Source organism: Grammomys surdaster, unplaced genomic scaffold (assembly GCF_004785775.1).
Source record: "Grammomys surdaster isolate TR1022 unplaced genomic scaffold, NIH_TR_1.0 126163, whole genome shotgun sequence".
Taxonomy (NCBI): domain Eukaryota; kingdom Metazoa; phylum Chordata; class Mammalia; order Rodentia; family Muridae; genus Grammomys; species Grammomys surdaster.
Window position 1 is genome coordinate 4,930,483 of NW_021620970.1, and position 16,053 is coordinate 4,946,535.

Here is a 16,053-nt window from a genome sequence, read left to right on the forward strand (position 1 = left end):
GGAAAGATACTCGTGACCTATATGTCTCCACCTCCCTCTCCTGTCTGGCTACAGCCTCTCTTTACAACGTGGCGCACTTCGAGCCCTTGAGGGTTTCTGATCTGTGTGCTCCGCGCTAAATTCCAATCCCTGGGAAATGCTGGGCCTTAGCCCTGGCCCTGGTCACGATCTTTTTAAAGGCCTTGAATCACAAGCTACCCACTCATTTCAACCTCCCCACCAAACAGTCCCCAAACCCCAGAAGTTGAGACTGTCAAATCCACCGTCCTCAGGCTCCCCAGAGCATTCCAACAGCATCAAGGAAGGGTAAGAACTGATTTCGACATACTGGTGTCTCAAGATTGAGGTTTTAAAGAGAAAAAGTCTTTGTGAAATGGGAAAAAGGAGCAAACATAGGATTTTTAAAAAAACGGAAGTAGACGCCCACTCATATTTTCTTCAATGTCAAGCAAAATGAAAATATTTCCAGGATGATCGATCGCGGCTACCGGCTTCCAGTACTGCCTAGAAGCTGAAGAGGAGGTGGAGTGCCGAGAAGACAACGCCATCGGGTCACCCGCGCGCGCGTGAGCGCGAGTCTTGGAGTGAAGGGAGACAGAGAGCGAGCGCACGTGTTACCTGCTTTATTTCGGGACTGTTTGGTACTGTGCTCGCCCAGGGCAGCTCTCCGCCCGCGCGGAAGGCCGCTGCGGAAGGCAACCCAGCGCTCAGCCAGCCGCCCCCGCTCGCCGCCCTCAGCCGAGCTCGCCGGGGGCCCGCAGGAAGCTGTAAGTACCGGGCTGGCCGTGGCCGCCCCCGCCCCACCTCCCAGGCCCCCGATCCCCTAAGCCCGGCTCTCCCCGGCCGGTGGCCGGTTCGCTCCGAGGGCGCTGCCGGGGGCCGCCGCGTCTCTAGGGTTCACGCCCTCTCCCGCATCCTCCCAGCTCGCCCCTCTGCCGCGCGCCCCCCGCTCTTCCACACCAAATTGGATACCAACTTTAATCAATAAGGATAAATATTGACGCACAAAGGAAAATAATCCCATACAGGGAGGAGGCCACGGTCGAGCGTCCGAGGCCCGGGGCGCACGCCCCACGCTAAGCTTGGCCCGGTGGGCGAGCTCCCGCCGATCCCCGCGGCTCCAGGCCTGGGCCCCGCCACCCGGAGGGGGCGGTGCGCGCGGGGGGGCGGGGCCGGGGCGGGGCGGGGGTGGGCGGGCCCTGGCCCCCCGATTGGTCGACGGCTAGCCAGACGCTCCGGCACGCCGCCGGCACTGATTGGCTCAGCAGTAGGAAAGGTTAAACCAAAAATTTTTTTACAGCCCTAGTGTGCGCCTGTAGCTCGGAAAATTAATTGTGGCTATAGCCGCCTCGATCGCTGTCTCCTAGCCTCGCTGCGGCCGCTCCGGGACGCGCCCGCCCGCCGCCCGGCTCTCCCCCCCTTCGGGCTGCCGCTGCTGCTGCTGTGACTGCTGCGGCGCGAGGAGGAGGAGGAGGCAGCGGGGGAGGGGGAGGCCGGGCGCGGAACGGAGCGGGGCGCTGCACCCCGGGCGACGGGTTGCTTCTGCCTCTAGCTTCTCTCTTCCTCTCTCTCTCTCTCTCTCTCTCTCTCTCTCTCTCTCTCTCTCTCTCTCTCTCTCTCTTTTTCTTTCTCTCTTTCTCTCTCTAATTCTTGAGGGGTGGTTGCAGCTTTTGCTACATGCCTTGCCAGCGCCGGAGCCTGTGGTCCAACTGCGCTGCTGCCGGAGCGCTCAGTGCCGCCGCCGCTGCCCGCTCCCCCCGCGCCCCACTCCGAACCCGCTGGTCGCCTGCCGTGCTGCTGCCCGGCTCCTACGCCGCCGCCGCTGCCGCCGCCGCCGCCGCCGCCGCCGCCGCCGCCCCCCGACGCCTGGGTGATGCTGGACATGGGAGATAGGAAAGAGGTGAAAATGATTCCCAAGTCCTCGTTCAGCATCAACAGCCTGGTCCCCGAGGCCGTCCAGAACGACAACCACCACGCGAGCCACGGCCACCACAACAGCCACCACCCCCAGCATCATCATCATCACCACCATCACCACCACCCGCCGCCGCCCGCGCCCCAGCCGCCGCCACCGCCGCCCCAGCAGCAGCAGCAGCCGCCCCCGGCCCCGCAGCCCCCGCAGGCGCGCGGCGCCCCAGCAGCCGACGACGACAAGGGCCCACAGCCGCTTCTGCTCCCTCCGTCCGCCGCGCTGGACGGGGCCAAGGCTGACGCACTTGGAGCCAAAGGCGAGCCGGGTGGTGGGCCGGCAGAGCTGGCGCCCGTCGGACCGGACGAGAAGGAGAAGGGCGCGGGCGCCGGGGGGGAAGAGAAGAAGGGGGCGGGCGAGGGCGGCAAGGACGGGGAGGGGGGCAAGGAGGGCGACAAGAAGAACGGCAAGTACGAGAAGCCGCCGTTCAGCTACAACGCGCTCATCATGATGGCCATCAGGCAGAGTCCCGAGAAGCGCCTGACGCTCAACGGCATCTACGAGTTCATCATGAAGAACTTCCCCTACTACCGCGAGAACAAGCAGGGCTGGCAGAACTCCATCCGTCACAACCTGTCCCTCAACAAGTGCTTCGTGAAGGTACCGCGCCACTACGACGACCCGGGCAAGGGCAACTACTGGATGCTGGACCCGTCGAGCGACGACGTGTTCATCGGCGGCACGACCGGCAAGCTGCGGCGCCGCTCCACCACGTCTCGGGCCAAGCTGGCCTTCAAGCGCGGGGCTCGCCTCACCTCCACCGGCCTCACCTTCATGGACCGCGCCGGCTCCCTCTACTGGCCCATGTCGCCCTTCCTGTCCCTGCACCACCCCCGCGCCAGCAGCACTTTGAGTTACAACGGGACCACGTCGGCCTACCCCAGCCACCCCATGCCCTACAGCTCCGTGTTGACTCAAAACTCGCTGGGCAACAATCACTCCTTCTCCACCGCCAACGGGCTGAGCGTGGACCGGCTGGTCAACGGGGAGATCCCGTATGCCACGCACCACCTCACGGCCGCTGCGCTCGCCGCCTCGGTGCCCTGCGGCCTGTCGGTGCCCTGCTCCGGGACCTACTCCCTCAACCCCTGCTCCGTCAACCTGCTCGCGGGCCAGACCAGTTACTTTTTCCCCCACGTCCCGCACCCGTCAATGACTTCGCAGACCAGCACGTCCATGAGCGCCCGGGCTGCGTCCTCTTCTACGTCGCCGCAGGCCCCCTCGACCCTGCCCTGTGAGTCTTTAAGACCCTCTTTGCCAAGTTTTACGACAGGACTGTCCGGGGGACTGTCTGATTATTTCACACATCAAAATCAGGGGTCTTCTTCCAACCCTTTAATACATTAACATCCCGGGGACCAGACTGTAAGTGAACGTTTTACACACATTTGCATTGTAAATGATAATTAAAAAAATAAGTCCAGGTATTTTTTATTAAGCCCTCCCCCCCATTTCTGTACGTTTGTTCAGTCTTTAGGGTTGTTTACTATTCTAACACGGTGTGGAGTGTCAGCGAGGTGCAATGTGGGAGAATACATTGTAGAATATAAGGTTTGGACGTCAAATTATAGTAGAATGTGTATCTAAATAGTGACTGCTTTGCCATTTCATTCAAACCTGACAAGTCTATCTCAAAAGGCTGCCAGATTTCCATGTGTGCAGTATTATAAGTTATCATGGAGCTCTTTGGTGGACGCAGGCCTTGAGAACAACCTAAATTATGAAGAGAGTTTTAAAATGTTAAACTGTAATTTGTATTTAAGAATTTGTAGTAAAGGTGCCCAAGGAATTATATTGGCCATTTATTGTTTTGTCCTTTTCTTTAAAGAACTGTTTTTTTCCTTTTGTTTACTTTTAGACCAAAGATTGGATTCTAGCAAATGCACTTGGTATACTAAGTATTAAAATAAGCAAACAAACGAAAAAGGAAGGTTGTTTAGTTGGCAACACTGCCCATTCAATTGAATCCGAAGGAGACAAAATTAAGGATTGCCTTCAGTTTGTGTTGTGTATATTTCGATGTATGTGGTCACTAACAGGTCACTTTTATTTTTTCTAAATGTAGTGAAATGTTAATACCTATTGTACTTATAGGTAAACCTTGCAAATATGTAACCTGTGTTGCGCAAATGCCGCATCAATTTGAGTGATTGTTAATGTTGTCTTAAAATTTCTTGATTGTGATACTGTGGTCATATGCCCGTGTTTGTCACTTACAAAAAATGTTTACTATGAACACACAGAAATAAAAAATAGGCTAAATTCATATATATCTTGATATTTTTGTCTCTTTTGTTAAGTAGAGCTCATTTGTAAAATATCATTCGATTTATAGGAAATTCGAAGGCTTTTTTTTTTTCAGCCAAGCTGGAGTTTAAACTGCTCCTTTAATTTGAACTGAGATCTAAAACTGAGAATAGCAGTTTTTTTTCCCCCTTTGTGAACAATTTTTATCAGGAACAGGCTACTTAATAAATACTAGCATTAAATGAAACCTAGGATTTTCAGCTGATATCTTTGCTTTTGTAGATATGCAGGTGAAAACGATACTCAATTTTATATGCGCAGCTATTTATTCTCTGCTTATTTTTAAAATCAGTCGATAGAATGTCCTTTATACTGTTTCAGGTATTTGTTTATAGAACTTGACAAACTATAAATAAATATATGTATATAGTTAGATATAAGTGAATAATGAGCAATATAGTATGATATATAATATATATTATATATGTATATTATACATATATTCCTTCAGTTCAGGTACAATTTGTGCTATGAATGCTGCAAACATTTTTTTTAACTATTTGTATTTATACTTTCTAAGTCAGCGTTTATTTTTCTGGCTTCTACCCACAGTGAAAGAATTCTAATAAAGATGTACTGAGTTGGATTATAGAGCTTACTGAAGTGATCACCTGTTGTAATGACTTATAGACGGATGTTGATATTTATATTTTTAATTACATCAACTTAAAATTCTAGCTATTCAAAGTAGAATAGCCCTATCTCCTTTCTCCATTTTTACAACATAGAGGTATTTGTTTGATTCTATTTTTAATATAATTGTGTAATTTAATTTACAGATGTGTTACTTTTGCTTACACGGAATTTTTGTTTTAACTACAATATGCATATATATAAGATATATTGAATATATATATGTATATATGAAAACTTTTTCAAATTGTTTCACATAGCCCACTCACTATATAATTTGAGAAAATAATTAGAAAACCTGAGTTAAAGGTTTAGTGATTAATTGGATCCTGTGCTGGTTCTGTGGAAGACAAGTTGTTCATTTGTTACATTTGTATAGTCTGAAATGTGTTCTGCAGTAATGCAATAAGCTGGCCACTTTTTACAATGGGTCCAGTGAAAAATAATCTGTCCCTAAGATGTTATCAGCAAACACTTAAGAGAGTTGCTCAGGGAAAGGGGGGTCAGTGGAGAAGCAGGTTGACTAAAATTGATCTTAAATTCAGAATAGCTAATGTTGGGAAATGAGGATGGCTGTGTTGTGAATCAGAGAAAGGAAGAAGGGAGAAAGGGAGAAAGGGGAGAAAGGGGAGAGAGAGAGAGAGAGAAATCTTAAGAAAATTTTAAAAGCTGGGATCAAATTGAAAAGAGAGACAGGCAAAAATAAGCTAGTTTGATTATCTCCTTTAGGAAGACAAGATTTTGTTTTCTTAATGTGAAAATAGATTTTGCTTAGATATAAGTTTCTTAAAATCTAACAGTTTTTTTTTAAAAAGTGAAACACACATACACACACACACACACCACAAAGTAAGGGGGGAGGTAGGGAATGTGGGCTTAGGCAAAGGAAATCTTCATCGCATAGCTGAGAGGCAAACAGAGAAAGGCCTACATTTAGATTGGGGGGGGGGATGTGACGATTTATTGCTCGCTTCTGCTAGCGGTTTTATTTATGGAATGAGTATGCACTACTACAGAGGAAATATGGTACTGACTATCAAAAGTTGAAAAGAAAGCTGAACTCACATAGTAAAGCTAAAAGACCTAGATATTGAAGAAACATTTCTTTTGTGAGTATTTTCCCTCTGGCCAGCATAAATGAACTATCTATACTTATTTGTGATTTTTATAAAATGTTTACTTAGAAGATAGAGAGTATAATTTCAATGACAACATTTTTTTGTACTTTCAAGTCCATAATGAATTTGACATTTTGTATTTAAGGAGCTAGATATTGGAGTACAAGCGTGCTTTACTACATGTCTGATTTATGAATGTAGAGGATGTGATTGGAAATTTGTTTATTAGGCTTCCTAGACATAAGCAAGAATTATATACAAACACAATTGGGTAAAGGCTTTTCTGAAGCCCAGTGTGTGAACATTTTTTATTTAATTAATCTTGATCTGGCTTACCCTTGCTCGGAATATCCTAATTTAAAAATGGCAATCTGTTATGGCATTGATAGATTTCATTTTGCTTCAGACTTGTTACAGTGTTTTACTGGGTATTGTCACCAACTTTTTGCTGTTCCAGTTAGTTCGTTCCATACAAACACTTCTAAAACTTTTTGGAGATTATTTTCATTTAAACTTATAATTGCTTAAAATGAAGTAGAGACTGCCCCCTTTTTTTGAAAAAATTGGAAAAGAAAATGATCACAATTGAAAAATTAAAACTACAAATTGTAATATTACAGATTTAATATTTCAATTGGCATAATTGAAATTTAATGAAACTGTTCATACATAAACACTAAGAAATGATGTAAAATGCAACAGAAAGGGACTTTCTTCCAAATATTTTTCTTCCTCTAATTGCAGTATTGGAAATCAAGTTAATCTAAAACTATTCAATGCAAGTGTCCTTACAGTCAATGCAGTTTTCCAGTGTCTTCTATGACTGGAATCACAGCAAGGGCAGAGAGAGAAAAAAAATCTGTCTTGAAGTGTATTGATTATAGTATGTATTCAAGTTGGTACATATTTCACTCCAAATAGATGGGCACATAAAATATATTAGAAGTCTATATAAAAATTTATTTTTACAACACGTGTTTTCTACTTTCTCATTGAGGACTTGGCATGCATTGAAATAATTTTAATTTTGATAAATTCATTTTGTAAGTAGCTAATGTAGTTGGTTGTTTTTCAGGCTGAAAGCCTGTTGGAGAATTAGGTTAACAAAGGGTGAAGGTGAAGATCATTACAGATTTCAGAGCTGGCTGAGATGGGTTGCTGAGGCTGTGTAACTGTGCCCAGAGGGCGGGGTTCCTGTACATTCCTGCTTCAGCAGATAACCTGTCCCCAGCACTACTGCAGCTTCTACCAGACAGATGGAAATCTCCAAAGGAAAATCTGCACAGCCCTTCTAAGAAGCAGGGTAGGTAAACATTGAATTTTAAATTTCCCCCTCATAATGCTTCTACACAAGGCCAGATCCTGGAGTCACAAAAAGAATAGTGGTCATCTCGATTCTCTTTCACAACAAAATGGCTGAAGTCTTCCTACTGTAAGAGTTAAAAGGTACTAGTGTTCTTCCAGACAGCTGGAAATTCCATTTTCGATTTTCTTTTGCTTCCAATGTCCCTTTTTTCTCTCACCCCAATTGCCCTATCTTACCGTTCCTCCAAGAACTCCTCCCCCAACCACCAATAGTTAAAACTGAGCTATCTTTTAGTTTCCAGCTCCTAAATTGGCCCTTTTCCTCACTCAATTCTTGAAGACCTTGTCCAGGGAAGGTAGGCCCAGGGGCTCTGGGCTGCGAATATATGACGTAGTGTTATGTTTTGTCTTCCTCTCTCCCGATTTGGTGCCCCCACCCCACCCCCCAATCCAAGGTTCTGCTCGATGTTGTCAGAAGGCTGCTGGGGACTTGAGAACTGTGAACACTCTCACCAGGAAATCGGTAAGTGAAAGTCTTCCCTGCCGCACGTGGTGGTGGGTGGTTAGCGTGTTCTACAGACTACTGTGGATGGACTCTTAAATCCAGACTCTTGTAGACTTGAGTGTTCTTTTTCCCACTTGGAAATTGTTCCGATCGAGTAGATTCCCACAGCCATAGGTGGAAGAATGAGTGATTTGTCCACGTGGACAGAAATCATGGTGGATGCCTAGGTAAAGAGGAATTAGATACTTCAAAGGAGGAAGAAAAGAAGACAAATTTATATGGGATTCTGTAGTATGTACAGAAGTGTAAAGTATTTCGTTTAATGGAGATTTCGGAATTTTATGGCTGCTTCAGGGAACAAGGAAATTTAATGTTCAAACCCGGGATCTTCGGCATCAAGACGAAGTTCTTTATATTATCAAGACTCCCCTCCTCTGTGTGTGTGTGTGTGTGTGTGTGTGTGTGTGTGTGTGTGTGTAATGCTGTCTTCCCTGATTTCACACTAGCATTGCCAGCCTCACCCCAGTGCGGCCCTCTCTCGTCAGCTCCTTTGGTTAGGTCAAGCTAGGGTCTCTACAGGACTAAGAGGATCTGGTATAGGTCGAGTTCAGAGCCACTTAAGGGAAGACTTCTTGGACTCATGGAGAAGAAAGAAAGAAAAAAAAATCTAGGGAAATGAGCACCGTTCTGGGCTTGACTTTGTCCCTGTTGGGAATAGCTCAGTTCCCGGCTTTGGAAATCTCAGGAAAATAATTGATTTTTAATGCACTCTTAGGAGCCGGCGCTGTATGCTCCAGAGTCTGGCTGTCCCACGGTGGCTGCAAGCGCGCCAGACTCTGGCTGGCTCCTCCCGAAGCCCCCGAGAGGCCGGGCTGCCGTATCGGGATGGCCTGCGAGGGCACCCGGGCTGGACTACAAGTAGAGTGGCAGGACTCAGTCCGGTGTTGGGGTCTCAGGTTAGGGACTAATAGCAGAGCATGGACCGAGGCAGTAGAGCTAGCTGGGGCCGCTTGTTCGCACGGCCGGTCGTTGTGGGCCGGCGTTCAGATCGTCCTTGGCGTGTCTTCCAAAAAGCCGCGCTGCTGGCAAGCAGCAACGCGAGGGCGCTCTAGCCCAGGACACCGCCGATGTTTGGGGAACTTGCTTCCCAGAGCTGCCGCCGCGGGCGCCCCTACCTTTCCTTCCTTCTTAGCCGTCTAAGATCGCTTCCCTACTCCTTAGAAGTTGTTAGTCTTTGTTTGTGGGGTGCAGTTTCAGATCTCATCACTCACCCAGTAGTTGGTAAAACTGATTTTACAACAGTCTTTTATTATGTCTATCTCCTTCTGGTTTATTGCCCATGTCTCTGGTGTTGCGGAAAGAGTAAGCCTTCGGGTAGGAAATTTCCTGAACGCTAGGAGCAGCCTGGAGTTGGAGAGACAAAAGCCGGGCTGCCAAGTAGATTACCGCGTAAGCGCGGAGATTCGCTAGGAATTATCTTCCTTTTGGAGTAATTGAAGGGAACGGATAAGAAATGCAGAGGGATGCTTACACCTGCACCTTCCACCTCTCTCTTACAACAGTCAAGCTGAGTTGTTAAGCTTCCACATCATCCCTACTGCACCCTGGTCCTTTACCTAGACTTAAAATAGGCAGAAATCCCGAGACGTTGATGCAAGAAGTTACTTAAGATAATAACAAATAACTCAGAATTCTGTATCTAAATCTGTGAGGAGAGATAGAATGGCCTACATCTTTTCCGGGACTGTGGCCTAGAGCAATTCAGAGTCTTAGGCATTGCGGGAAAGCCCGCACAGGAGGAAAGAGCACGTAGCTCTTGGCGAGATTTGCAACTTCGGGTGGGTACTAAAGAGCGTATTCAATAACTACAAGTTTGGATAATTTATTTTCGGCTAAAGCTGAATTTTCCAATATTGCTAGAATCCCGGGTTGAAATAGCCACCGTCATTTTCGTTCCTCCTCTCCATCTCCTATTCTTGCTTCCCTCTTTGTGTGCTTTTAAGGAGCAAAGGTATCTTCCAGCATAGGCAGATACAGTTTGTTTGTTTGTTTGTTTTAATTTGATTGAATAGGAAGACTGAAAACTGTAATGGGGTTAGAGAGAATTGTCTCTCGGTTGGTTCTTTCATTTTCTCATGACTCTGAAATTTAATGACCTAATCATTGTTGTTTGAAGTTAAATTATCTGTTAAATTAGCCCTAAACAATAACTGATGATATTTTTCCTTTGGGTCTGGTTGCCCCTAAATTCTTGGCCCTAGATGGGAGTCTAGAAAAATTCTTGATTGTGCACTATTATAAAAAATAATCAATTCACGGCTTATGTGTAATGATGTTATTTCTAAGTTGAGCATTATAAGTTGGAAATTCTTTTTCAAACTTGTGCATAGGACTCACAGATGAAAAAACATGAACACAATTGCAATTAGTATTCAGAAGCCAAATCTGAAAGGCATTACACCCCTCTGCCTGCTAATAATTTCTCACAAACGAAAAATTAGATGTATGGGAACTTGCAACATTGTTTTAGATGTACATTCGAGAAATCTAAAGTATAGCTATTTTGTTGAGTCTGACATATGTTCATTTTGTATTTATGGTACAAAATAGCCTTGGAATGGTGCAGATTTTCCTCTTTTTCTTCCATAAAGCTTATGTAGTCTCAGGAGAGAGGGTGTTCATGTATATTGAGGGATCAACACCTTACTATATTACAGGTAGCCAAAGAATCTTTGAACTCAATAGTATTCCAGTATCTGAGAAAACTTTGATAATAGGAAGAACTATTGTGTTTGCTCTATTAAAATGTGCTGAATGGATAATTAGAGACTGGGATGAATGTTGAAAAATTCAGAGCAAGAATAAGGCAGTAATTTTATTATTTAATACTTCAATAATTTCTATAATTAATAATGTGATTTTAAAGGCTGGCAATGCTCTCTTAGGAAAAAAAAAAAAGAGTACTCGGCCGACCTTATCAAAAATACTCTAGGAAAAATTAAGTGGAATCAGATAGAATTGACAGCAAGTTTTGCTTATTTTTTTAACTTATCTATTTTTTTCTGGAAAAAAACTGTTAATTAAACATGGCAAACTCTGATTGCAGGTTGGAAGACTAAAATCGATCATTTCTGCATCAATAGTGTTATGTATTACCACATTGATTTGTGTTTATTTATGCAGAGGTTTCAGCTATTTGCTTCCCATATTTCAGTGTCTCCCTCTTTATTATTGTCACACATTGCTTTTAACGCAGGAGTTTATTGTAGCAAAAACCCCATCCATTCTGAGTACACCTCAGAGTGGATTCTGAGAGTGTGACCAGTTTACGAAATTGTTTATTCATCCTCGCTTTTTTTTTTTTGTAATTAGGAACCCGCTTCTGCTTAGAGCCTCGTGCTGCTTGAGAGCCTCCATTCTATTCTTTACACATAGTATTGATGTGTTTCGATAACATGATTTGGTAAGCTGAGGTTTAAATAGAATGAAACTCACAAATAAGACATCATTTTCAATTGGTATGTCTGAGTTAGCTTCACAAAAATAAGCTAGCCATGTTTTTTAGCAGTTTTTTTTAACATGAAAAAATAAAGAAGAAATCATTTAAATATAGATATTGGACATTTTAAACAACTGCTAACTCAAAATTATTCCAAGGGTCCTTATTCAGAAAAAAAAAAAGCCATATGAATAAATACATGTATGCACATATGTTTTGTTACTGTGCATGTGTTATTCCATCTTTTGAAGATAGTCATATCCCTTACACTAAAGCAGATAGTATGTACCAGGATCCATCTCAACACAAAATAGGAGCACCTGAGTAGCCCATTGTGGTCATTGTAAGCACGAGGCAGGAGTTAAGGGTCGAAATAAATCCATATTTGTGGTCTTCTGTTGCCATTACAAAGTATTAAAAAGTTGCTTGAAAATAGAAAAACAAAAACAAAAGTGGCCTAGCATATTGAGGACTATTTATTATTATTAATCTACAACTATTTCCTCAGTGTGCAGGATCAGTCCTTCCACTTGCATCTAGGAACACAACTACCAAAAGCATCCAGGAATTTTTCTCCCCTCCCCCCACCCCTGCTTATTTTTTAAATTATTATTATTTATTTGCTATACTCTCACCCCCGCCAGTGAATATAAGATATATAGAAAATAGATCCGAATTATTTTGGGGATCAAAGGGACCTTGGGAAATGGAAAGAGAATTACTTTTCCTCAGTAGTTAGTTGTCCATGAGAATTAGAGATCACAGGCAGAAGGTATCCTGGGATCTAATGTTTTGCAAAAGATTGAATAGGAGGGAGGGAGAAAAGGGGGGAGAGGGCTATCTTTATTTGTTTCATTTGTTTAAATTTTCTTTTCCTTATCAAGCCTTCTAGCATAGTGAAGTGGCCCTTGCGGAACCCAGTGCAATAAGCACTCTAAGGAGGTTGAGATTCCTTAGCATCTCTTGTCGAAGGATTTAGCAGCCAAGGCACTTACTCACCAACCCCTCCCGCATCTTTCACGCATGCACCAGCTCGTCCTCACGTGCGTGGTATAGTGGACAGTGTTGACTTGAATTGCTCTCTGGATGCAAGCCTTTCCTGTGAATGAACCCGAAAACACTCGACAGGTCGTGAATAATCGTTTTAATGAGTGTGCAAAGTGTGCGACGGGGTGCACCGAGTTGTCGGGTTAAACAAACAACTTGTACTCTGACCAAATCGGATTGTTGAAGTGCAAAGTGATGTCAGTACCATTCCCACTGCCTTTCGGAAATCCACAGATCAGACACGCGGGAGTCCAATTTTCCCCATTAAAGAAAAATAACAATATTTTTCAACCGTGTGTGATCTTCTTTAATATTAACCAGAGCCACACAAAACCTCACTGGAGATCACAGTAGTTCTAACTGAAAAAGCAAAACAAAAGGAAGGAGATCCAGGGGAAGGAATAAGGACACATCAGGAATTCTGGGAGAGAACTTGTGCTTTATATTTCACACATCCTTGAGGATCTATATGATAGAAAGTATTAGTTCAATTGCCTATACCAAAAACACCTGGGATAGTAGTTTATTCCCATACTAATACTGAGTCTGAACTCCTATGGGGGCTTTTCTGTTAAAAAATTAACTAATATTTAATATCTGTGTTAACCGCATGCAGGTGAAGGAGTGGCAATCTCACATATATACTTGGAAGAAAGCAATAAAAAGGATTGCTAATGGGCCCCATCGAAAGCAGCCACAAAGTTTAGGAGTTCTCAAGAATCATACTGCAGTCAAAAAAAGTTATGTTTCTCTCATATTCTTGAAAATATCTACTTAAAAACACCTTCATAGACTTCGTTCTTCCTTTAATCTTCTTTTACAGTTTTAAATATTAAATAAGAAAAGTAAGAGAGCAAGCTTCAAAATGTTTACGAAAAGCAAATTCTTTGACACATTCTATCTAAAAAGTTCGAAGAGAGAAACGTATAAGATACTTCTTTCCCTTGCCAGTACCTTCGATATATTCAAATATCAAACCGTATCCCCATGAGGTTTGCAAATCAATTTATGAATTTCACATATCTAGCGTCTCTACAACATAATATTGTAGGTAGATGAAGTTTGATATTTGTGTTGGGTTCAATAGTATTCATTTCTTTACTAAAGATGGAAAGCATGCCATAGCCCACTGTCTGTATAATTCATAAATTCTGAACATGTTAATCAGTTCAGAAAGATGATATGCTAGGTGTGTCATATAAGATGGCATAAATATGGAACCTCAGACTTGTTCACTTAACTCCTATGTCGTTAGCTACATATCTGTATATGTGTGTTTCTGACCATCTATGTCACATGTATTTATGCATAACTAATAGCAACTTTTTGAACTAATTGACCTAAAACAGAGAGCTGAGATATTTGACAAAGTCTTAACCAAGTCACTATACTTTGTTATTATAGTTACTAGTTTTTATACATATTTGTCCAGTAAACCTCACCTAGATAAAATAAAGATACAAAATTCTGCTCCCATTATTAACTTTTCAAAGGATAAGTCGGGGCTTGGAGATTTTGCCCGGTATGTAGTAAATTTCTGTATCAGACTATATCAATCTAGAATATCTTCTGTTTTTAAATAATATTTTAAAAAATTGACAGTATTTGGGCTGTAGTTATCTTAGTGTGCTGAACCAACTGGAAGTATTTTAGGGGTTACTGAAAGAATGTATCTGTTTTTGTTTTAGATGTAAAAACAACAAAGCTAGAGGGTGCATCTGTTTTTATGTGTATATATGTAGTTAAAGAACTATATTAACAAAACATTAATTATATTTGAAAGAGAAGGAACTTATTGTAAGAAGTGCATTGCTGAGTTTATATTCCATAGAATCTGCCTGAGAGGGATGAGTTTGTCTTCTTGTCTTATAGTATGCTTCCTTTTCAGAGAGACTCATAAGAGGAGCAGAGAGAAGGAAAAGGCTGATTTGGAGGGGAGAGATCTTATATGCTAGGGTAGTCCTGAGCACAGAGAATCCATGTGAAAAATCTGGTGACATGGGGGCCATTCATCACATCTTTGTTCTCTGCTCAAACAATGATTTTTTAGGTCTATCAAACAGATTACTGATAATCTGGGGGGCAAGAGAGTGATTGAGTGACTAAAAATATATCAGTTATCATATTCTTGACCCCCCCCGTCCTAGTTATTTCACAGCTGCAAAATTTAATGTCCAAAATTTACATTATCTTCCTTCTAAATCCTACATCATTATGAATTATCCATGATCATTTATAGTTTTGGGTTTAATTACTAGTTTTCAGCTTTAAATCACCAATAAAGTAATTACTTTGACTAATCTTTTTAAACTTCTGGTGAATAGTGTAACAACCACAACAAGAAAAGTAACAAACCTGCAACAATATTGCTAAATAAACTATTAATAATAGCAACTTAAGTTCCATAGCAGAAGTGAGCTTAAAATAATTCTAAGGCCAACAGGAAGAAAATAAAACCCACTTTAGCCTTAGATTTGTATTCCATGATGGAGATTGAGCATCCCTCCAATTTCATGTTTTGCTCATGAATGATTTCTGTCTAGATAAAGTCGTTTCTGAAGACTCCTTTAGTCTACTATATTAGGCCCTTGTAAATGCCATCGAGTGCTTATATATTCAGGCTCCATCATGGCTATGGACGTGTTCCCCTGAAGATGTCATTCTTACAGCAGTCTGGAACAGAGGTAGACATGTGAAGGGTTCTTGAGTGGAGGGCTGGGGTATCTTCTGCCTAGATCACTTCTGGACAGTAGGAAAGTCATGTTATTTAAAAAACTATGTTCACAAAGCCAAGGAAGTTAATAAGAGTTTTTAGTTTCCAGTGAACTCAGAGATCATGAATCCACTCTGTAAAGGGAGACAGAGCATCTCAGCATCAGCATCTACCCCCAACCCAGAATGAATTATTTTCATTGCTTTAGCAACAGGCAGATGTAAAGAAGACTAAAGAAAGTAGATTCAGTGGTAGTAGTCTTCACGAGTGATGGTCTAGCTAGGAAAGCAAAACCCATTTCTCCAGGTTCAAGAGCTGCTTCTGTGACATCTGTCCAAGCTAGCTGAGCAAATGGCAGCTCAGTTCTAGGTCTAGGTGGAAAGAATCTGTAGGTAGGTCTCTAGTTAAAGTGCTCTAACACCATCTTAGTGTAATATTCTTCCTGTCTCCTGAACACATAGCCCAAATTTGACACCCCACCCCACACACAAAGGGAAATGAAATAAAATGAAGAAAATTAAAAGGTATGGGGTTAGATTTGGCATTTGTTAGGCAAATGTTAGCTCACAAGCAGATGGTTTATTGTTGCCTCCTTATGTGAGACAGACAGGTAAGCTGGTTAGGAGAGGAAGGGCAGTTGTGGGAAAGAATAACAGAGACTATGGTGGAAATTCCTTGTCAGTTCAGTACCTAGGGCCACATGAAGAGAGATCTGAGCAACAGGATAGATTGGGGTGAGAGATTAGCTGCATGAAAGTGGCCCTGACAATGTACAAGGCAGACCCCAGACTCTTAAAAGGATAAACAAACAAACAAACAAACAAAAAACAAAGACATAAATATCAGTAGCCAGCTTGTGCTCTGGAAACTTTTATTATTTTTGTGTGTGAGATATTTCCTTCAAACCTCAACACACACACACACACACACACACACACACACACACACACACACACA

At 43.0% G+C, this 16,053-nt stretch overlaps 1 protein-coding gene and 1 long non-coding RNA gene across 2 annotated transcripts in view; both read left to right on the top strand.

Moving 5' to 3' along the window:
- Window positions 1-404: 404 nt before the first annotated feature.
- On the top strand, window positions 405-4,247 carry Foxg1 (forkhead box G1). Its single transcript, XM_028757485.1, has 2 exons — window positions 405-767; window positions 1,668-4,247. The coding sequence occupies exon 2, from the start codon at window positions 1,874-1,876 to the stop codon at window positions 3,314-3,316; it is 1,443 nt and encodes a 480-aa protein (XP_028613318.1). The 5' UTR covers window positions 405-767; window positions 1,668-1,873; the 3' UTR covers window positions 3,317-4,247.
- Window positions 4,248-7,044: 2,797 nt separating this feature from the next.
- Window positions 7,045-16,053, top strand: part of LOC114612475 — a 17,390-nt gene continuing 8,381 nt past the window's right edge. Inside the window, exons 1-2 of the long non-coding RNA XR_003710027.1 lie at window positions 7,045-7,330; window positions 7,788-7,855. This is a non-coding gene — a long non-coding RNA (uncharacterized LOC114612475). The remainder of the gene's footprint in view (window positions 7,331-7,787; window positions 7,856-16,053) is intronic.